The 23429-nt window shown below is 32.7% G+C and overlaps 1 protein-coding gene across 1 annotated transcript in view; it reads right to left on the minus strand.

Annotated features, from left to right (window-relative positions):
* Nucleotides 1-4572: 4572 nt before the first annotated feature.
* Nucleotides 4573-23429, minus strand: part of LOC130442637 (zwei Ig domain protein zig-8) — a 341112-nt gene continuing 322255 nt past the window's right edge. The window contains exons 4-5 of the mRNA XM_056776932.1: nucleotides 9801-10097; nucleotides 4573-4724 (exon numbers count right to left, since the gene is read on the minus strand). Of these exons, the coding sequence (XP_056632910.1) occupies nucleotides 4615-4724; nucleotides 9801-10097 (407 nt within the window). The 3' untranslated portion in view covers nucleotides 4573-4614. The remainder of the gene's footprint in view (nucleotides 4725-9800; nucleotides 10098-23429) is intronic.

Below are 23429 nucleotides of genomic sequence, written 5' to 3' on the forward strand. Positions count from 1 at the left end.
AGGTTAGGTTAGGTTAATGAAGTAATTCAATTTAAGCTCCAATCCTTAAGCTGGTCCGTAAACGAAATTCGAATAGGTTTAAATCACAACAACATGAATACACCGATCAGAACAAACGGGCCTAAAATGTGTATATCCTGAAAGTTGCTGTTACACGGTAACGGGCTGAAGGGCGAGACGTATCTATAGCCGAACTAATTCTAGTTAATTTCGAACGGATCTGTGCGATTACGTCCTTTCATTCGAAAGTAATTATGCGCCCTAAATTGGATCCATCAATTATCTTGACGCTCGGTTTGTCAGGATTCTGTCATATTTCTGACAATAAAATGGCTCGACTAATAAATGGATATGAATCGTTCGGTTAGATTTTTGAGAGAGCGGTAAATACTAAAAAAATGGATATGTTTAAATTCGTAAATCGGATTCGGAGATATTTTTCCGATTTCAAAAATGTATTCGAAGAAATCAACGTTTTTGGATTGACTTTTGAGAATATATTTTTCATACTCTCAATTCTAACAAAGCCCTAATTCGGTTAAAATTAGATTACGGTTGTCATGAATATATTTCGCTGCTGCCTATTCAGATACTGACCTTTTAAACTAGCTAATACAGCACTATGTCTTTGTTTGGATGCTTTTCGATCTAGCTCTATAGAGAGCTTTTACTGTGAAGCTAATGAGCTCCCACTTTGAATGAGACCACAGTAGCTCCTTCTTTCTTATGTTGCCTTGTATCTTAACCTCTAAATCAATCTCTAACAATTCATATCAACCTAATAATACAAGTCATACCTTTTTCCATTTTTTTCTCTACTCCATCATGAACTATCAGCCCTCCTAAATTTAATACATCCCTATCCTAAGCTACAAAAAATGGCTCTAAAAAACCTTTAAATCGTTGTAGCTATACTGCGTTGTACAACGTTACTAATTCTAATAATTTCATTTATATTTCCACCAGCCTGCGACATTTACATTGGCGAACTATTTATTATGCTACAGGCAATTAATTTCTTTTGGCCTTCTTGGGAGCATGTTATAATATGGACAGATTCAATGACTCTTAATAACTTATCCCATAACAAACAATATGTAGGTAACCAAGTATCAAAACAACTCATGAAAACTGCTTCAACGTATATCATTAGCTAAACAATAACTATTTATAAGTATTTAAAATCTTGCTTTCAAGAAAAACCATAGTACCATGTCAACAGAATTGGAATAACGGTACTTCTTTTCACTAACACCTCCAACCAAGTACTGACAGAATGTCATAAATATGTCAAAGACAACAGTTTTAGTTTGAACTTCATCACAATATCCTCAATAATTCGGAACAAATTACTTACCCAATTCAATTTCTCAAAGATTTGTAATTTTACAATAAATTATTAAACAATTCTGTTAATGAATGTAAGGACACATACATTTAGTGATTCTTAAACTATTCACTTTAATAACAAGAAGATTTTTCTAGGCATCAACCACGCAGGGATGTTAGCAAGTTTGCAGTCTTTCAGGTAGTTCATGAGTTTCTTTGGGTCTACTTGAAGTAGCTTTTCTGGTGAATGTAGTAGTTGGTTCATTTTTCGTTCCAGGTCATATTCTGAACAATTAAATAAGAGGTGTTTCACAGTTAGACATCCTGCACATTGGTTTGTGATTTACCGTAGTAGGTAGACATGTGTGATATGAGTATGTCTTATTCTTATACGGAAGAGGATCACTTGTTAACTTCTACTTATATTGTTGGAGTTATAGTCGTGATAATTCTTAACGCTTTCGTGAGGTTCGTGTTGGTTTTGATTTGCTATTGTCGTTTATGGATTTCCTCCTTAAAAATTGCTTAGAAATTGGCATGTACTATATAGTTATCTTTACTAACTGCTTGTTATTGTATGCATTTTTTTCTAATACATCTACTCTTCCATTTCCCCCTATTCTAGTGTGTATTTATTTATTATGATTATTTTGTAGAAATATATAACCACATACGAAAATGATTGTGAATGTAGAGAAAAATAATTGTTTTGATGCAAACAAGGTAAGAAGCGCCAAAGTTCCTTTCGAATAAATTAGATAAATAAACAAACCTATTAGTTTTACTCATTACTGTGTCACGTTTGCGTTTGGCAAGTGAGTTTCTGGACGCCCTATATAATAAATTATTAGTTAGTTCGCATGCGGTAACGCATAAATATTTCTAATGATGTTGGTAGCCAATTGACTAGTGTAATTAATTTATTTCGCTTCATCCATGTATCTACAATGTTCAAGACTGCTTTAATGAAAATGATTCCTACCTCTCCCCGTTACAAAGCCGTTGGATTATAAATCACACTTCCTAGAGGAATAATCCTCCTCTTCATCAGTTTTCCTATTCAACATTTCCAATAAATTTGTTATCCGTAATTCCTCTTACTCTAACATTTCTGTGTATAAATTCAAAGTGAGAGATCCTTTTTCCGGAACCAGGATAGTCTTTTAACTAAGTAGGTAGTGAATGATTTTAAATTCACCCATTACGTATTGATTTTCGGGTATGCGTTGTCGAGAGAAAAGTTAATGAAGTTCTTTGTTCATCTTGTAGTCTGAGCTACCTGAACAGTTGAAAGGCAAAAAGATTCGTATTCTACAGATAGTTTTTCACCGAACATTATGTTGAGCCTTTACCTTTAACGAGAATTCAAATATATTCTGGTAATGTCCCTTTATTCATAGGCAAAGTTGGGTTCTTCAAAGCTGCGAAAAAATCTTTGTACGCAAATTATACATGTAAGAATTGGAAGTTTGTGAAATAAAAGTAATATGTAACGTTTTACCCTTTAGTGGTCCCAAAAATTTGAGATACTTTTTATTTGCTTTCATACCAACGCCCCAATACATATCGAATGAAAAATGGATTTCAAATAGAAATGATTATAGTTGTCCCAGATAAAATTAAAGGAAATTTGATTATTGATTTTAATATCCGTGGAGTGAATGGCTATATCTCAATTATTTTAAACCTTCTTATCGTAAGTAAATTTGTTACATAATTAAATAATTGGACAGGTATTTAAAAAGCAATGATATGTAATTAGTATGAAAGCAAATACATGTTAGTTTGTATAAATGCTTGAATATATACAATTAATCACGGGAATTGCATTAAACAGAATCTGAGACTCATAATTGAAGTAGTTTACATTACTTTATCCTAACCCTATATACCCAGACAATTAATTTACTTTTGTAATCCATTTGATTAGAAAGTTGAACTGGGATTATGAATAAGATCATTGATGAAAGTAATGGTTAGAGTTTCCAGATTTTGTTAAATGTTTTTACCACAACGTGTTTTCGAATACAATTATATAAAAATTCTGGACCAATACAAAATTCAGGATGGTATGTAGCGCAGTTGTTGAATATTAATGTACGAAAAACCACAGTTTGAAATATTAAAGTGAATCGTAGTTTACCGTTATAAATTGTACCACAGCCCACCCTGTATAACAAAAGTGTCAAATCACAATATGTGTGGTATAAGGAGCAATCATTTCCTCAAGATAGTAAATTTTCATTGAGACAATTCCAAATTATTGATATTTCTTCAATTAATTACTAGATATTATTTAAATTTGAATGGGTTAAATTTTATAGCAAATGAAATGATTCGAAAAATGTTTTTCCCTGCATACATCACGAGAGTTTTGATTCAATCAAGAGCATTTAGTGAGCCGTATGAGCATTTCGAGTATTAGTCGAGTCTAAAAATCTTGAAGGCAATCAACGTAAAGGATGTCAAAAAAGTGCATTGACTCCAGAAAACATAGTTAAAATAGAAGAGATATTCATGCTAGATCGTCAATTAACTTTGAGATATTTAATATAAGACTCAATCATCTCATTAAATGGTATGAGTAATATTTTGGTTGATGTTTTGAGTTACATAAAAGTTTGATCGTTTTAGAACCGATAAAATTGTTTCCATCATTTTATGATGTAGATGAGTTTTGGAGTCAGTACCATGGCTGTGAATCAAAACATGAGGTTGAAAGAGAGAAATCAGGCAAAATAGTTATTGTCTCAGTTTCTATTGCTAGTATAATTGTAGTATTTTCAAGGTGTATACAGCTCAAGAAACCATTATGAAAGTTAAACATTCCCCCTAACCACCAGATTTGTCTTCTTGTGAGTTTTTAACTTTCTCATATTCAGTAATAGAATCTCTTTACAACCATGAAAATATTTATTAAAAAACCTCTACATTTTTCTTATTTATTCTTAAATGAAAGTGTTCTGGATGATAACTCTACTTATAAAATGGCATGAGCAAGGGATAAAGGCAATGTTTGAACCAAACATCCATTATGTTTCTTGAAATATGGTATTAAGAATTAGTTATCAATTTATTTATGAATAGAAAAAAATATAGGAATGTAGGATAATGCTGAAATTTATGTCCACTTTTAATTTATTATGGAGTAATGAAGATTGCAAATACTTTAAAGCGGATATTCAAATCTGCAAGGAAAGATAAAAATTTCATTTTGAAAGGATGATTGCTCCATTAGATTTTTTATTTGAAATCTATAATAACCTATGAATTTTAAAAAAGCTGCTACGTTGGAGGGCGAACGATTAGTAATAGTACTAGACTAAAGATAAAGGTAACATGCGAAAAACTCGTCAATGTTCCATGTCCATGGTGCATTGCTGCTGGATGCTCACCTGTAAATGAAAAAAGTGTTTGATGTCCCAATTCAATGATAAATTGGTGCATTTGGTACACTAACGTAGCGAGCGGTATCTTTCATTATAATGAGTCATAACCATTACTCGCGAATAGAGTATTATACTTCATCTAAAATTACCAGCTAAAAGAAAACATAGTTTATCATTAATTTTTGTCATTTTACAGTTGTTGATAAGGGAAACAGCAGATGAAGCATCAGCTGTTACATAGCCGCTCAGTCGAATATAGAGAAATATTCCTTTACTACTAATAGGAGACTGTTGATGTCAGTCACAAATTAAAAATCGACGTAGAGGTGTGAGAGGAGGCTACGCAGAAAAAAATCTAGCACAAAAGAATTACCTTGGGAGCCACACCTTGAACGTAGGGGACAGAAAATGATGATAGAATCATCGAAAAATTCAGAAACAGAACGTTCACTGGTCTTAACTGTCTAGATGGGTATTTTCGATCTTAGAAAAAGTATACAGCCTCACATGTTTCGCTTACTAACAAGTTATGGACAACACAGAGCACACATTCTTTATATGTAGAAATACTACAAATTCCCTCATGAATATGAGAACTGAGACGCGATGCTAAGTACATAGATACAATCTAACGGGACAATTAAGTGAATGACCAAACGACGTGAATCAACAGCTAAAGAGTAATTGTAAATCGAGCGAAGAACAGTCAATCTAGGGGATCCAGGATGGAAACCTTGGAACGATTCAGTTTAAAGAGGAAGGGTTTTAGTAGATAGTGGAAGTGTATAACAGCCCCAAACACCGGTCGGTTTCATATGGAGAGTTATGGTGAGGATGGGCATTTCCTTACTCTTCGGATAAAAGAAACCATAGTTATTAGCTATAGTTGTGAGTGGATTCTCTGTTACCTACATATTTAAAGTAGTTGTTCTTTAAAAACTGTTGACATTTTGTATGGTAGACTTAATCTTGTCAATTACTTTTCCATTTTATCCTCATTGTAACTTGTTTTTTGTATTGTCGATGTAACTTTTGGTAACGGTGGTTTTTCACAGCTCCGCTATATAATTCGTGTAAGGATCAGGATCTTACAGTTTTTGCATGGCGCATTTATTATTCTGATAATATAAAAATAAAAAAGATGTGTCCTAAAGTGGCCGCAGTAAGAGATATTTTCTACAAGTTTCGTGAAATTTACCTGGCATGGGAAAATATCTGGATGTTTTCGTTTTGGTGACGGGTGTATTAACTATAAGAGCACTGTTGTAAACTTCTATATCTTCAATATCTCCTCTTTATGCACCAGGCATTCAATAAATTCATGGTTAAGACAAATGAAATATTAAAAAATTCCTATTCTGAGTAACTTTTGTCAAATTGGATGATCTGGTGACGTCAATTTCATATTTTGTTCGATCGATAACTTTTGTACTGGCTTTTTAGGAATTCTTATCGTTTAATTTAATTTTTCAGATGGATGTTATTGTGAATATTTAGGTTATTGTGAATATTTGTAGCTTCGAGTAGAAAGCCAATAATATGAGATTAGTACTACTCGTTAAATTGAGCTCGAGTTGATTTTTACGAGAAGATGACTTAACTCTAGAAAACTCTTGTATGCGGCATTACAATTCCCCATCGTTTTTGTAGGTTCCAGATTTATTGTTTTTTCTGCGATCAACTCTAATATCTTGTACGCCATAATAACAGAAGAAAATGCACAAAATGGTTTGTAAGAACAAATATCATAGGTGAAGTAGCCATTCCCCACATTCTTACGATTTAATTTGAACGAGACTTTCGTGAACAAGATATGTCATTATGTGTCAATATTCTCTTAGAAATTATCTGTTCAAAGAAAAATTGTTGACAAACTTCTATAAAATATATAATTGTCGAATCATAATATTCAAAGACTGAATTTTTGAATTCATCCTGTAATCAAATTGTATAACAATCTGGTTTATTATATATTTTCCTATATGTTTTCTGTGTATTTCCATACTTTCAAAAAGTATTAATTTATCAACTTCATCACTTTTCAAAACTTCCAAGAACTAGTAATGAATTGAGGTTAACATTCTTCAACTGAATCAATAATCGTTGAAAAGCATTAGGTACAAAGTTTCAAAATGAAATCTAACATAGACAGCAATATAGGAGGCTATACAAATCGAAACACTGGTATTTAAATTTAAAATACTTTGTTAAAAACCTTGCAACATTTCTAATTGAACAAACTTACGTCCCCTCTTTTGTGACTTCCAAAGTTTGACGTTGCCTTTTAACTTCACTGAACATTTTTGCGAACTAATATATCTCAATATTAGACAACTTACAATTTTCACTTCATCCAATAAAATTTTTTTTCAAAATCAATACACAAAGGTATCAAATACTATGTAATTCATTTTAAAAGGTTGAGAAACAAAACTAAGTGTCACCTGAAAAGTAAAATAGAACAAAAATTTCTAAAATGAATAATTCAATTGCTTTATTCAATCGAATCATATTAATATTATGTCATTGTTGAAATGTTCACATTTTAAGTTGTGAATATTCTTGATGCAACAATGTGATATGTCAATTAAGAACTCCCAGAACTTCTGTAATAAATCAAGTAAAAAACGTGTAAAATTTGGATAAAATTACACTCATTTCTGTAGATATATAACTTCATGACAATAGAATATACAATGAGCCTGTGTTCTACAAAAACATGTCCAAGCCTATTATATCAGTTTTTGGTTCCTTAATATCAGGTGTAGCCAAACTTTTATTCCTTAGGCGTAACATATTCTGTAAAATGTATCTTACTGGCAACTAAATGGAATTTTCCAAAATTTGGTTCATACGACGACAAATCTCAAACATGATTCCAAATATTGATCTGTTAATTATTGTGATGTGCGATGTTAGTTTGATCAAATCCATAAAAAAAATGTGTTAACATAAATATGTTGCATTGCAACGTGCAACAATTGTCTGAATATATAGATATTCAACTATCTTTCAATTTTAAAATCAAAATTTTTATTTTGAATGGACTGACTGAATATTTATATCACATTCAATATTTATTATTCTTTCTGCTGAATTTATAATACCGAAAAAGTTGTTTGTAATCGTCAAGGGCCAATTTTATAACCTAAGACAAAACTGGAGATTAAACTAGAGTTTAAATTATGGTTTTAACTCCAGATTAAATCAACATATCCGATATTTGTTTTAAAGTTGAATTTCTCAACAAATTTGTATACACAAAAGAGATCTTGCGATTTCTCTGAAAATTAAGTGGTGGTTTTGGCTAACCTTGTGAAGAAATACAAAGGAACAGTCGTTTCTAAAACAATTGGAAAAAGTTAGGTTTGGATCATCCGTTTCATGTTAAACTGGAGCTTAAACTACCCACTGACCACCGGTTTAAATAGAACACATTTTCAATTGCATAAATTTCCGCTTGAAAAATGTTTGGTGTGCTGCCTCCTATCCAAGTTCCATCTGCTGTTTTTGATCCATCCATATACCATATAATGGCATTTTTGTACATTTCGTGTATAGTGTTCTGATCCCATTTGTTTTTATAGTTTATTATTGAGGTAAGTTTTTCTCAAAGCTAAACTTTTTCGACGCAACGTCCCAGGGTTGATGTTTTCTTTGCCACGCTCTCTTATACTATGTTGGGCAATATTTCAAAGGCCCCACCTGCATACAAGCAAGCCAATCTTTGTACCTTTGAGAGATTGTTCCTCGTGGTATTCAGACTAGTTCTTGTACCTCAAACTACTGCCCTAGATGTGATGATGAGTCTCACAATTGCCATGTACATCCACCATAGAATTTTTGCGTTACAGCACCAATTCCTCTCTGTAATGTTTCTGCACACCATCAGGGCTTTTGTGTTCCACTAGATTATTTGCCTGTCTAGTTTGATGGGCTTGAGGTTGAGTTTTTCTTACTAGTGAAGGAAATTAGGTAGATTTTGTTGGAATTGACGTTTAGCCCCACCTTTTTGTATAGTTGAGTCCTCTTTGAACTATGTCTCAGAGTTTATTCCCACAGCATCCTTCTGCGTACATGTCGGCTGCATTTTCTTGACAGGGTATGCCGAGCTCAGTTAGCCCGCATAAGACTGCGTCTACTACTGAGCTCCATATAAGAGGGGACGCGACTTCCCCTTGTGGGCATCCCCTGTTTGCAGTGATTGAAATGATGTCTTGCCCTACTTTCATTACGTTTTGTCAAAGGCGCCTACTATGGCTAAGGAGGCACCTACTATGTTTTCTTTGTTGATTGGAGCGGTCTGAATTCCAGTTGTCAATTGTACTTATGCAGTCTCCGTAGATTTGCCTGTTTGGTATGCGAATTGACATGGCTTCCACTTCAGAATCTCCGATCTATTGTAAGGCTAATTTCGGATCATACTCATTAGATTTTGATTTAAATCAATGGCTTAATATTATTTTAATTGTAGTATAATGACTATATATTAAACTTCCCCAAATGTGATAATCTTCAAAATAATTGAATTGAACTTATATATTTATAGATAACTCTAGATCCTTAGCTCCAACGTTACATAGGAGCTAACTCGACAAAGGCAGTCTATACTTTCCACTAGTAGTAGTACTTCCCAATACAACACTCACAGGGATGTTTCTGGTTGTCTTCAAAGGGCTAGTTCACGTGGAATTCATCAAGGAATGATATTATATAATTCTGAATCAAGGCCAGTTAATTTTCTTGCTCCTTATAAGAATCCTTGTCACATACAAACGATGAAACATTTGGTGATGTAACAAAAATTTCTGATGCAATGTAATCGATCTTTGTCATTGTTATGATTCTGCTTTAATTTTTCTGATGAGATATTTTCTTACTATGTACCTATGTTCATACTAGATTAAAATCCGTTTCAGAATAATTATTCAATAGTATTGACTAATGTAGGAAAACTTTTGCTATGTTAATATATTTTGTCATACATATTAGAGAATCAAAGTAGATCAATCGCAAAGGTTGAACCTTTATGTAAATAGTATTCAATCAAACTAAGAAATGTTTCTGAGTGTACAAACTTACCATTTAGAATATGAACACGGACACTGGCAGTATTCGCGTTGGACGGGGTGCATGTGTAAAGGCCTGAATCGCCTTGTCCTGCTTTTTGGATCAGCAAACGACTTGTCGTTATAAATCCTTTTTCCGTGACCAGACTGATACCTCCCCTGGGCGAATCGAAATTGATCACCTCAGAATTCTGAGACCAGATAATGTTCGGTGGTGGTTCGGGGGCGTATTGTACGATGCACGTCAAGTTGATCGTTGAGCCCATGTTGATAAACAGCTCCGGACTACCAAGAATTTGCGTTATAGGTTCTGAAACAAGAGATTTCAGAATAGGTGATATTGGATGAAACTGGAATAATTAATAGTATATAAGAAGGTTATAAAAAGATGATAACTTTCGTGACGTGTCAATCTCATTTCTATTTATTAAATTATGCATAAATATGAATAGCATAGGAGCAAAATTGTTGATCATTACAACTTTTCAAATACCATCGTTACATTTTGATAGTAAATGGAACTAAAAAGTACAAAATCGTTATTTTAACTCTTTTAATATGAAAAATGGATTGTTAAAGAATATTATTTCAATGTATAAAAGCATAGGGAGCTTTCTAGGATAATTTCAAATTGACTGTAGTTTTATCTATGAACGAAAAATATCTATATTAATGGATATCAAGCACCTCAGGCTTTTTACATTAGAATTATTCCATCTATCCAACTCTACCTTTATTTGAGGTGTTGAGAATTTCTCACGTTGAGTTTGCTTTGGTATAGAAGCAGGCTTTTTGATTATCTACCGACTATCAAAAATATAAAATAATAACAGAATGGGATTTCGCATAATAAATTAGGAAAAATTGATAAAAATTAGGAAAAAAATGTAAAGAGCGACAGCATTTGATAAAAAAATGCTTTCCAGTAGAACTCCCCTTCTCACCTTTCTGTGATATCCATACCTAAATTCTTGAATTGTCTTCGAATTGTTTGTCCTCTCAACAGATCTCAACAGTCCCTAGCGATTGTTACTATTTTTTTTACTTGCAAAAGAGAAATTATATACGTAACACCTATTTTAATAAGAAAATCGGCAACTATTACTTGGAAAGGGTAAAAGGATTATAGAGCTGGCTGGACTAAGTATAGAGGCTTTTATGGGAAAAAATGTCTCCTTTAATTGTAATATAGGCAACTTTCCATACAACCCTTGTATGAGCGGGTTAATAATATTTGAGGTTGTATGTCAAACTGAAATATTCACTAAAAAACTTGTCCCGCTCTTAATATTCACAAATAATTCGTTTCAAACCTATGTCATTTTTTATTGTTGCACGTGTAAACGAAAAACCAATTTTATTAGGGAGAATGGGATGTTTTCGACAAGCGCAAAAAACTCTACATTCATTTCTTTTTCAAGAAAATATCAACCAAAATGTTTTTATGTCCAATAAAATGAAATTGGACTGTCGCTATTATGATATCGTTTTTGTTTGTAAATTTAGAAGAAAGAAAAACTCAATAATACCTTTCATTACAAGACAAAACAGACGATTTTTGCTAGTTAGTAATTTTGACAAACTGCGAAGGAAATGAGATTTCTTAATCATTTGAGTTGAATAACAGAACAAGATGTCATCTGAATGATACAAATTTTTGACTTCATTGTTATCTGAATGTCGTTATTAAAACTGACAATACCTCAGAATATATTGAAGCATTTTTAAATATTATTTTGTCAATATTTGTCAATTTTGTGTTATAATATTATAGTTATAGAAATCAATACGATAGAAGACTATAAATTTCGATGTGGTGATAAATTTTATTATCCATCAAAGAGAATTGAGGAAATGTATCTATTTTTTTGTTTGCAAATATCCATTCCCACGTAATGGATATTAAACCCACGGTTTAATTAGTACATTACTTAGAGAAAAGTAGGGCGATGCTCTACTTTTCTCTCTTGGTGCGTATACTATTTTTTTCTCTCGCCGAGATGAAAAGTTCGTATAAATTCTTTTTTTTTAATTTCAATTCTGTATTATCACGCGCCAATAAACACTAAATGTCGTGTAGAGCAAACATTTCGATAAACAAGTCATTGCTACGATACCGGGAGCAAAAGAAAGTTCTTTTCGGGAGAGAATAGGCCTGCATACCATGGACGAAAAGTGAGCTTTTCATCCCGGATAGAGAAAAATTGACGTATTCTACATGAAATAAAATCAATTATTGAAGTAGTAAGTAGTAGTAAGTATATATAATTCAGAATGTCAATTTAAAGGAAGTTTTTGGTAATAATGGTAATTATTCTAGGGTTGAGGCAGTAAAATACCAAAATTCACTTTTCAATACTTGTGAATTCATAATTAAGAACTGTGAATATGGTCAAAATGTAACGTAAAGATAGAACATTGCAGAGAAGACTGAGGTAGGATGATATTCTGGAGTCTAGATACCACTTACATTTGAAAAGTTGTTTTTATTAGAATAATATCAGTGATTTCGATAAAAAATATAGTATAGCTAGTTTTTGAAACAAAATTTGTGTGATTTAAACAAGCAAGTGTTTAGAACTTGAAGCATCAAAAATATTATGTAAATCCACTCTTCAGACTTGTCTATAATTGATGATATTGAGTGAGGCTATGTTTTTTTATGTTTATGACATTTTAAAGTTCAGATATGTGTGAGAAGCTTGATACACTTTCCATATGGGATGGTTGAACGTGTATCATACATCCCTCATAAAACATCCATGGTATGAAATTTTTTTATTCACAAAGCCATTAACGTGGAAAAGCAGGAATGATAAAAAACCAAACTTCCCATATAGGATGAAAGCATTGGTCATGTCAGTTATACATGGATACGATCTAAGTACCGTAATCAAATACAATGTGGACAAAATGACGGTAGTATTTGAATACAGAGGAAAATGAGATAAGATGAAATTCAAGCCAAGGGAAATTAGCTAGCAGTATATTCGCCAAACACAGCATGAATGAGGACTAAAAATCATAATTCGTCAAATTATGGAAAGAACGAAACACCATGTGGCTTTTGAGATTCCTGAGAAGAAATAGTAATTCATCACTTCGAACACCAGAGCCTCTCTTGTGAAAGAAGCCTTCAATAAATACAGTGCTGGTGAATTATGTTTGAAGAAAAATAGAGCCGATAGACCATGTAAAGTAGTAGATAAATATTGAAGAGTTATTTGAAAATACGTGGAAAGAGCAATTTTTAAACAGCGTGATGAGCGTTGAAGCCTATGTGATGAACAAATTTACGACCAAAAACGCGCCCTGACTTATTATGTCGGTCAATGTTTAGAACTTGTAGATCGAGTATATTCGGTTCGTGACACGAAAAAAACTTGAAAATCACATCGTTTTTTTTTATGTGGCCGACCACTCAATGATGAAGATGTTACCAGATTACAGTCACCAAGTTTTGGTAGGTGCATCCACTTGAGGTAGCAGATACTGATCGTTTGCTTCAGATTTAAGTAAGTATGGAAGTATGAATTGGTCTGTTTTCAAATACTTACGTCTATTCTTTGAGAAGCAGGTATGTTTGCGGTTTCTAATAATTTTCTTCTGGTGAAGACAGTTTTTAGTTGAAGTGAAATTATAAGTGTGTTCCATTAGAAATTAAATATTTGAAAAGTTATTAAATGCAAACCTTAGTTCGGTTGTTGTATCAAGGATCCGTTACATGGTGTATCATCCCTTCTTAATATAGAATATTTTATACTTCATACAGAAAGAACGAGTAGTTAAAAATATATTTAAGGCTGATTATTTTCAATGGCTCGTCATGGAAACTAGATGAGTACTTATTTTTGATATATACAATTCTTCTATGTGAATTGTTCAGGGCTCTCAAGTATTTTTTGGTCCATTAAAAAATGTATCAACCCTCCTCAATCTCGATTATATAAAAAAAATTGTGGTAGTTCGATTTTTCAATATTTTTATTCATACAAATATATTACATTACATTTTAATGATATTCTCTGTCTCCAATGATGAATCTATTCTGAAAATATTACAGAATTGGAACTTCGGTATTTCATAACCACAATCCCAAAAAAACCATTGTGCAGCATGTCAATAGACTGCAACCAAAAGGAACTTTTATGTCTCTTTTTCTTTCTGTGGCACATGGAGCATCCCCTGTGTTTAAATTTAATCTATTAACCTAGCTCTAGATTTCTAGTGTCGGTCACACTTCGAGACATATGTATATGGAGGTTTAATTCTCCACTTAGTAGAATCAAATCCAAGTTTCCAATGAAGTGTCAATGTTCTCACTTAGGTTAGGTTAGGTTTCAACCCCTTTGGATTATTTCGGTGTTTTCTCGTTTATCCTATAGTAGATTCCATAAAAGGGTCCTACAAAGGGTTCATAGACCTCCACTTTAGCAAGTTTGTCTGCTATTTCATTTCCATCTACTCTGATCGATTTTGGAACCTATAGCAGGGTGACTTCATTTTTTCGCATAGCATAAATAATAGAGAAAAAAAATTATTAACGAAACAATTTATTCAGGTATGTATCAGATCTCAGAATAATGTCACCTAATTCTGAAAGGTTTTCTGTGCAATATCAAGAATCATATTAATAACCTCAGTTACCTGACGAAATAATCAACATTCAAGATTTATTTCATGTTTTCTTTGATTGGTATATATTCCAATCAGTTAATTAGTTTCATTTTTCATGTAACATTGAATAACGTTCCAGCTGTATAACTTATTGTGATCTAAAGGCTCTTTTGTTTTGTTTTCGATGGAAAAGAAGTTCATGAAAATTCTGTTTTAAACTCAAGTAGTCGATTGAATTAGCATTTCAGTTGAAATTAAAGTATCGTCCTCAAAACATAATGAAAATGTTGTTCTACAGCTTTGTTAAAGCCGTTGTTTGTTTTTTTAATGTTTTTGTTACAGAAGATTAGAAACTTGAATGGTATCTCGACTTTCAATGGTATTCGTGAATAAATTTTCATTAGAAATGTCGTCGCTGCTACCGTGGTATTTTAAAAATCAAAGAGAAAACGAATGGATTAAGGAGTTTTCAATTTACAACATGCTAATTGAAAAATATCAAGAAATTGTTTTATTTTGAATCAGCATCTCATTTCAAATTTTTAGTTTATTTTTAAAAAGATCAACTGTTTTTGTAAACCTTATGTGATATTATTCTTTGTGGTCAATTATTTTATTTCAAATAGTAGCTGCTACATTTATCTATGAAGCAAACTGAAAATTCGTTATCGTTTTATACTGTTGCTGTTTTATGTTTATAGCAACAAAAGTCGAAATAAATGAGCTAGAAGATTACAGGAGATATACAAAATTGCCGTTATTACCGAGAAACGTCTTGTGAATGGCAATTTACAATTTTCGTGTTTCTATATAAAACATTAAGGGCAAGATGGTGATTACTCGACAGTTTATTTATATATTTGAGTTAGCGTGTTCTTTGAATTATGAAATAAAAAGAGCATGAAGAGATTAAGCCCGGTAATTTGACAATTTAATGGCCGATCGCTCATTCAAACGGCGTTTCCACATTTCAAGCAATATTTTTAATAAGAGGGATCAGTTCTTAGTTAAACTCAAAAATCACTTCCTGTCTTTTGAAAGGATTCCTTCTATTTCTGTGTTTTATTCTATTGTTATAGCAAAAACAGAAGTAATACTATCGACCCTCTCTGGAAGATTATGGAGAAATATAAGTCGACCAGAACAACTAGAGAATTAAATGTGCGCGAACGGGAAGAGCTAAAGGATTTTTTTCAATGAAATGTCCTTCTATCAGATTTATTGGTATTATAATCTGATCTAATAAGTTAATCAATGGGTAATCATTGTCTAGCCTAAATTAATACAAGAGACCTGAATAACTACAGTATACTTTAGGTTCTTATATTCTTCTTCAATAAACCCTGTTTTTTATTTTCACTCGAAGGGTTTCTTTATTATGATTCTTCTCACTAAATCATTGGTGTCTAAAAGTTGGACAGCCTCAATATTCTCGTGTTGCTGAAGTCTCTGTTATCACTTCTTGAAAATATGATAATAATCTATTAAATAGTTCTCACATTTCAATTAGCGATGGATGTTACTATTTCTGCAGTACTAAGGAGCGTCGACTAAATTCTTTAACACTCATATTTTGTATAATAAGTAATTTACTTTTACTGGTGCACCTCCAAAACTGATTATAACAATTTTGCTTCATATTGACAAGGTAGATTTTCTTCCAAGTAGCCAATATATTTTTCTAAATTTGCCCTTCACGCTTATTTTTGACATAGACTTCTCGGCGTAGTGTCGCATCCAAAATTATGCACAAATAATTTGGAGAGAATGCATACGGAATATCAGAATTATTTATTCTGGTATAAACTGATTTTTTTTGTTAGTAGAATTAATCTCCATATTTATTTTCGACCACGAAATGAATGGCGCCCAAAGGAAAGTGTGGAAAATGCTTCGGAACAGTTAACGAGTTCGTGCAGATCAAAGGAGCACCAATAGAGATATGGCAACAGCATTATCAAGAACGATGCTGAGGAAAGGCCGAATATAAACGAATACAGAACAGATATAAGTGGTACGGTCGCTGATGAAGAGGTGGAAGCAAAACTCAAGAAAATGAAAAACAGAAAATCACCCGGACCGGACGGTATCCCAAACGAGCTTTTAAAATATGGAGGCCCCGAACTTGCAAGGAAACTACCGCAACTATTTGACAAAATCTTAAACAAAACGGAAGCACCAGACGAATGGCATAACAGCATCACCCCATACCTGTATTCAAGAAAGGACTAAAAACCTGCCCAGAAAACTATAGAGGAATAACTCTTTTGAATACGGTAATAAAAATTTTCACGAGTATTCTCAAGGACAAACTGGAAACACAAATTAAGAATGCTGAAGAACAATAGGGCTTTACAAAGGGACGGTCAATAACAGACGCAGTGTTCAAAATAAAACAAATAAAAGAATAGGCTACAGAGTACAATATGCCAGCGTATATCTGCATTGACCTAACAAATGCGTTTGATAGGGTGCTGTTGGGAGACATTTTGCATATATTGATGGATAATCTATAACCTAAATAACAATAACGTAACAAAGGTCAAGGTAGGAGATCAATTCACTGAAATTATCCCAACAACGGGAGGAATTAGACAGGGTGACAGTCTAAGTCCCTTCTTGTTTAATCTCTTCATGGATAAAATTATAAACAAAGTAACATGTCTCAACCTCGGATACAGAATGGGCAAGAAAAGAGTTGGTATGGTATGCTACGCCAGTTCTTCTTGGTAAGCCGCCAACTGAATATGAACATTTCTATCAGCAAAACCAAATGTATGACAATCGCGAAGGATCCGCTCAGATGTAAGCTGGTGGTGGAGGACCATCCCATAGAACAAGTTATGCAATTCAGATATCTGGGCATAGACATATCAAGTACCCACGACCCAGTTAAAGACCTAAGAAGCCAGATTAACAAGGCATCCGCACTATCAGGATGCCTACAAGATATAGTCTGGTCCAACCCGTACATGCGCAAAGATAGCAAAATTAGAATCTACAAGACTTGTATCAGACCCATCATGACGTACGGCACGGAAGTCCGCGAGGACACCAACAAGACGAAACAAATGCTGAGGGTGGCCGATATGAAAACAATGAGAACACTAGTGGGGAAAACAAGAAGAGACACAGTAAGAAATGCTGATGTCAAAGAGCAATGCGGGATACAAGACATTGTGAGATGGGGAAGACAACGTAAGAGGCAGTGGTACAACCATGTAAGACGTATGGACGAGAACCGACTTCCGAGAATAGTCCTAGAAAACAACCCGACCGGCTCAAGGCCTCCCGGGAGACCACCTAAAAGGTGGAAAGATAGTTGGCAATCCACCTCTTAGGAAAAGATGCAGGGGCAGCTTCAGAATTAACAGATCGACAGATCTCTAAGAAGTAGAAGAAAAAGAAGAAGAAGAAGATTTATTTTCTTTAAATGGAACTCGCCAACGTATGGTTGAATTTACAAATGTTTTTGTTTCTATTGCAGACTCTTCATAAGTTTTTCTAGCTATGATAGCGGTGTCATCCGCGAAAGCTACATTTGCGCTATCTCCGCCTAAGCTAAAATAATGCATTTGGGTGGCTATCACTGTTACAATAACAAATTTGACGTGTATTAAAAGTCACAATGGATCGTTTATCTGAAAAATAACGAATTGATATTTTAATGAAATTAAAATAAGTCAACAAGAAACGAGTAACATCTTTAATAATTTATATCCTAACCGAAATCCTATAACAAGATCTACTGTCAGTAAGCTAGTGAAAAAGTATAAAACTAGTTCAGTAAAAGATTAATCCAAATAAGAGCGTAGAAAAACTGCATCAACTGAAAACAAATCCACACTTGAGTACTAGACAAATATTCAGCGAACTTGATATTTCGCAAACATCCGTAATGAAAATTTTGCGTGATAATAAATTTCTTCCATACAAAATAACGTTGGTTCAAGAGTTGTCAGGTGACGTAAAGAGTTTGTAGACCTAATGATGGAAAATTGTTATAATTGAAACGATCCAAATTTTTTCAGTTATGTTATGTTTTGCGATGAGGCCACTTTTTGTAATAATGGAAACGTAAATCGGCATAACTGTAGATACTAGTCACGTAACAATCCTCGTTAAATGCGTGATTCCTACACCCAATATCCCGAAAAAGCGAGGGTATGAACTGGAATGATAGGGACAACACAATTGGTCCCTTTTTAATTGTAACTCGAATGGTCTAGATTTGTTGGAAAAAAAGTTTTATACCTGAGATGACCAAATCCAAATAAGTATTTTCAGTTGCATTTAAAAAAACTTAATTATTAGAAACTTTCAGACTTTCAGAATAATGTGTTTCTCAGAAAATCGATTGGATGGCGTGATTTTATCGAATAGCTCCCGTGATAACCGGACATGAATCCTTTAGACTATTTCCTGTCACTTAAAAAATATCGTTTATAAAACTACTTCACAAATGTGGATCTACACTACATCTAAATGTTCAATATTTATGATGGAGATACTGTAAATGTAGCTATAACTCCGAAATTATGGCGTTTAGGTATAAAGAATATTACATGAAAAATATTTAGTATTTCTTATGGATTTCTAAAAACACAATATAGATACCACCCCAATACCAGCCGTATCACATGACCCTTGTACACAAAAATTTATAAAAATAGTACAAGCCGTTTCCGATATAATAGAGGCGTTCCATACATAAAACTCACTCTGTATATTAATTTAATAATTCTGAAAACCATTTCGACATGAATCAAATCGTATAATATCTAAGTTCTACCACTTTGTTTCGAATGAACTCATATTATTTGTTATGAAAATTTAGGGAAATAATTAATTTATTTTTTGACACTATTCTCAATTATAGTGGTGGACAACCTTTTAACAAAGAGGTGTCCATGTGCCATTTTAAAGTGCCACTATAAAAAACTGTATAATTTTCATGGATAAATATTGTATAATATTGTTGAAAGTAATATGAAAACTTAACGCAGACTTCACTGTTAAACCATATATATGTATTTTATTTAAATTTAGAAAGTTTTCAGTGTGATCGTTATCCTTGTGTTTCTCACGAAAGCTTTTCTATTTCTAGTTCATGTCTAGTTACTTTCGATATTACACACGCCTCTGGATTTTCTGTTATTTTCCGGCTTCAATATGGATTCAAAATTATTTACATATGAGAAAAAACTTGCTTGCTTATATAGGAGGAATAGAATGCTGAAAGTATTGCAGATGCAATTTTTTTCAGACAAATAAAGTTATTTATCACAACAATTCAGTATTTCGTTTGATTTATCTTGAAGATATTCTATTTCTTCTCTGTTCTTGCATCTCTCCACAACTTGAATAGTATCAGTGCGATCAATCCAGCGTGTTCTGCTATCACTTGAGCTTGTGTAAAATCCATAGATAACTTCTAATTCACGATAACTATTGCTTTATTTCAAAATATTATACAATTTTCCATATACTTGTTGTAAGAGTCGGGTTGATCTTCACATATATTTTGATAAAGACTTAAAGAAAAGCCGAAACGTCAGTTTATTCTTTATTCAAAGTCTTTAGCAGCTAGATTATAAGTTTTTCAGTATTAAGATTTTGGCAAAATCAAATACCAAAGTGTACCAAATCTATTCCCAGACGATGAATAAATAAGTATTCGAAAGTTCGAAATATAATTGGGTTAGTATACTTTGGTGTTAAATTTTGCCACAATTCCACTACATATTTTAAAATCACTTCTTCGCAGTGTTCTTTGGAAGGACTAACATACTATTAGTACAAGAAGGAGATTAATTTCCACGGAATGTTATTAAGAATAGGAACAAAAGGAAAAGAGTCTATCGCTTCACTTCACTATGTGAAATTTGCTGTTATTTACCTTAAAAATTATTACACCTGCCGATATTCAAAGTAAAATCATTTAGAGTATAACGATTAGCAACAGATGAATCGAATATTAATACAACTACCATCTGTTAGTAGCAAACTCAATATAGACTAGGAAGAGGCAAAAGATTGTAACAATCATATCAACAATCATTTATGGAATAAATATTTGATCATATTATGTTTATAAAAAGCTTGTTATAAATTATAATCTGGTGATAAATTGTAATTCATTGGATGATATTAAAAACACTTATTAAAACGTGAAACTGGATTAAATTTCATCACTGTTCAAATTTAATTCTCGTTTGTTAATTTAATATAAACGATGTAGCAGATTAAAGCTCTGAAGTTGGAGCTGTAAGTAGCAACAAGCATCTTTAGAGTGTGAATTTACAATTTCTAACGATTGAACAAAGTGTAGAAGAGGAAAACTTGGATCATTTGCGTTTAGCCGTAACGATTATGAGACCGTGCTAGTTTACAATTATTCTTGTTCACGCCATTTGGTTTATGAAGCTACCAAACTAACTATACCTATTGTTTTTATTTCTTGGGATAATAAATGTTCACTCTACTTATAGTGTAAACTTTAGAAAGATTCGTTTCATATATGATGAAGTATTTCTACGTTCGTTTGGAAAACTTTCCTTCCATGAATAATTCTTGGGTTTTGTTGTGAGATATGAGCATTATTGTAGCTGTTCATACAACGCGAATCTATTCTCCAAACAAAACTTTACTCTAACAAATACCCTCTCGTCATTTATTGGACCTAAAAATAAATTTTGAATGAAACAAAAGTTGTCAGGACTTTTATATTTTCACTCGTCTTGTAATGAATGCCGTCATAACGGACAAAACAAATGAACTTTTTTCTCTAGTTCCGGCAAAAATATCTCTCGAATTCCATAACACATTCTTGAATCATTGAAAGAGAATAAGTTATACATCCAGTTTCGTCTCTTTACTTAACATAAAAGTCCATTCATGCACTCCATAATATCTGGACCAAGCTCTCAATCTAAAAACGTGCTGATTACAAGCGTACGTTTCTCATCTTCTCTCTCCATCTGTCTCCACAGTCTGGAACTCTGAGTCACGTATATCGAATTGCCTTTGCAATGACGTACGGTTTTGAAATAATGGAGGATTAATATCTGTCCACGAAATTGTTAAAAAAAAACTAGTAACACTGTACATATGTAATAGAAATTGAATTGTATAATGATAAATATACAATATGCTCTGATTGAATCATTCCTATAAAATATAATCCAGAAATTTGATAAGCCTCAGTATATGAATAACAGGTATTATTAATCTCATTAGCAAGAAATAAAACAAGAAGGCTGCAGAATATTTATTGAAAATTGTGTCGAAAGTATTTGAAAAAAGAGTGATCAAAGAAATAGAAACACACTTTGAAGAATTTGAAAGCGGGTTTAGAAAAGAAAGAAACATACATGACCACATCTTCACAATAAGACAATTAAACAGAAAACTCAAATCACAAGCATGATAGTTTACAGATCTAGAGAAAGCTTTCGACCGAGTACCAAGAGAAAAAGTCAGCAAACATATAGCACAAAAACTCATTCAAGCGATAATGACCCTGTTTTCAAAAATCAAAATCAGAGCGGATAAGTCAAACTGTTTTTAAGGACTTGAGATATTAGATAAGAGAAGTTTTCAGAATACTATTATAACACATCGAAATAGATGATTTGATGAAGCACTTTATCTCTCGGAATGTGCGATTGCTGTCGTTGTCATGCTATTTGGCAAAGAATCAGATAGTGTGTACCATAGTATCAAAAACATATTTTCAGAATAGGGAAATATATATAAAGGCAAATATTCCTACATACAACTCGTAGTAGACACAAATCTCGACTTATTATAAATATATAAACTACAAATTTGAATTATCACGGCCACCTGGGACAGATGTAGAATGAGAAAGAGGTCAAGAAAGTTTGGGAGCCAAAATAGACAAGAGAGGAAGTCAGATAAAATCTACCAAACTTGATCTATAGAGAAAATTCTCACTGACAAACGGTTAACGAAAACACAAGCAGTGATCTTAGCAATGGATAAGAAAATATGGGAAAAAATAATCCACGAGAAAAATTAGCAATTATGTAAATTTCGATCCAAAAACAAAAGTTTTTTGCATTTTTATAACTGTAAATACAAAAGTTCTAATCCGAGTCTTTTATATCTGTTAAAATGATTACTTTATATATACAAAGTGTACAAAAATGAAATCCTGCCACTAAGGAAATATTTCACATTTCGTTGTTATCCGTATTGTGAAGAAATATTCTGAAGACCAAAGAATATCCGCGTATAAATTAAGCCGTACGTAACTGCCCAAATCCAGGGTCGAGTTGTATGCCTCTAGGGCTTAGTGTAATCTCTTCTGTGACATTTACAAGTTGACGCGAAAGGGTGGCATATTTGCCGAAAGCATTTGTGTAATGTATGACTTCGATTCTAACTCGTATTATTTTGACAATGTTCCCATCTCAATCATATTCGAAAACTGTTGATTTTAGAAAGTAAATAGCAGATTATTACTCCATTCATTTGCTATACCTACTACATTCATTTTCTATGGACGACTTTATAGGAATTGCTTCCCTTTTGTAGTGAATCCTATTTTATTATTCAGGTATAGCCGTATACAGGATCATTTAGTTTAAGTGGTAATGATTATTATGGGTCTGTGCTATATTTAACCTCTTAGTTCCCTCATTTTGGTTCCTTTCATTACTTCTACTGGATATTTATAGAGGGTGGTTGAAAGGTAATGGATACTTTAGAAGACTATGTACAAATATTTGAGAGTGTCAGATTTTATGTTTATTGTTAATGCTTGCTCAAATTATGGGTCATTTGAATTATCTATGCAGATTCTGCTGGGAAGCATCACGTTCTACTTATTTTGCATATAAACATACACAGGGATGGTGCGACAAATTTAAACTTTATTAATAATTATTAAAAGAAAGATAAATTTTGACGTTTCGACTTTTCTTTAAGTTTTTATCAAAATATGATATTGACACTGACAATTTGCTTATTTATATTGATGTATTAGTTTTTGTAGAAA

The sequence above is a fragment of the Diorhabda sublineata genome, chromosome 4, assembly GCF_026230105.1.
Source record: "Diorhabda sublineata isolate icDioSubl1.1 chromosome 4, icDioSubl1.1, whole genome shotgun sequence".
In the NCBI taxonomy this organism is placed as follows: Eukaryota; Metazoa; Arthropoda; class Insecta; order Coleoptera; family Chrysomelidae; genus Diorhabda; species Diorhabda sublineata.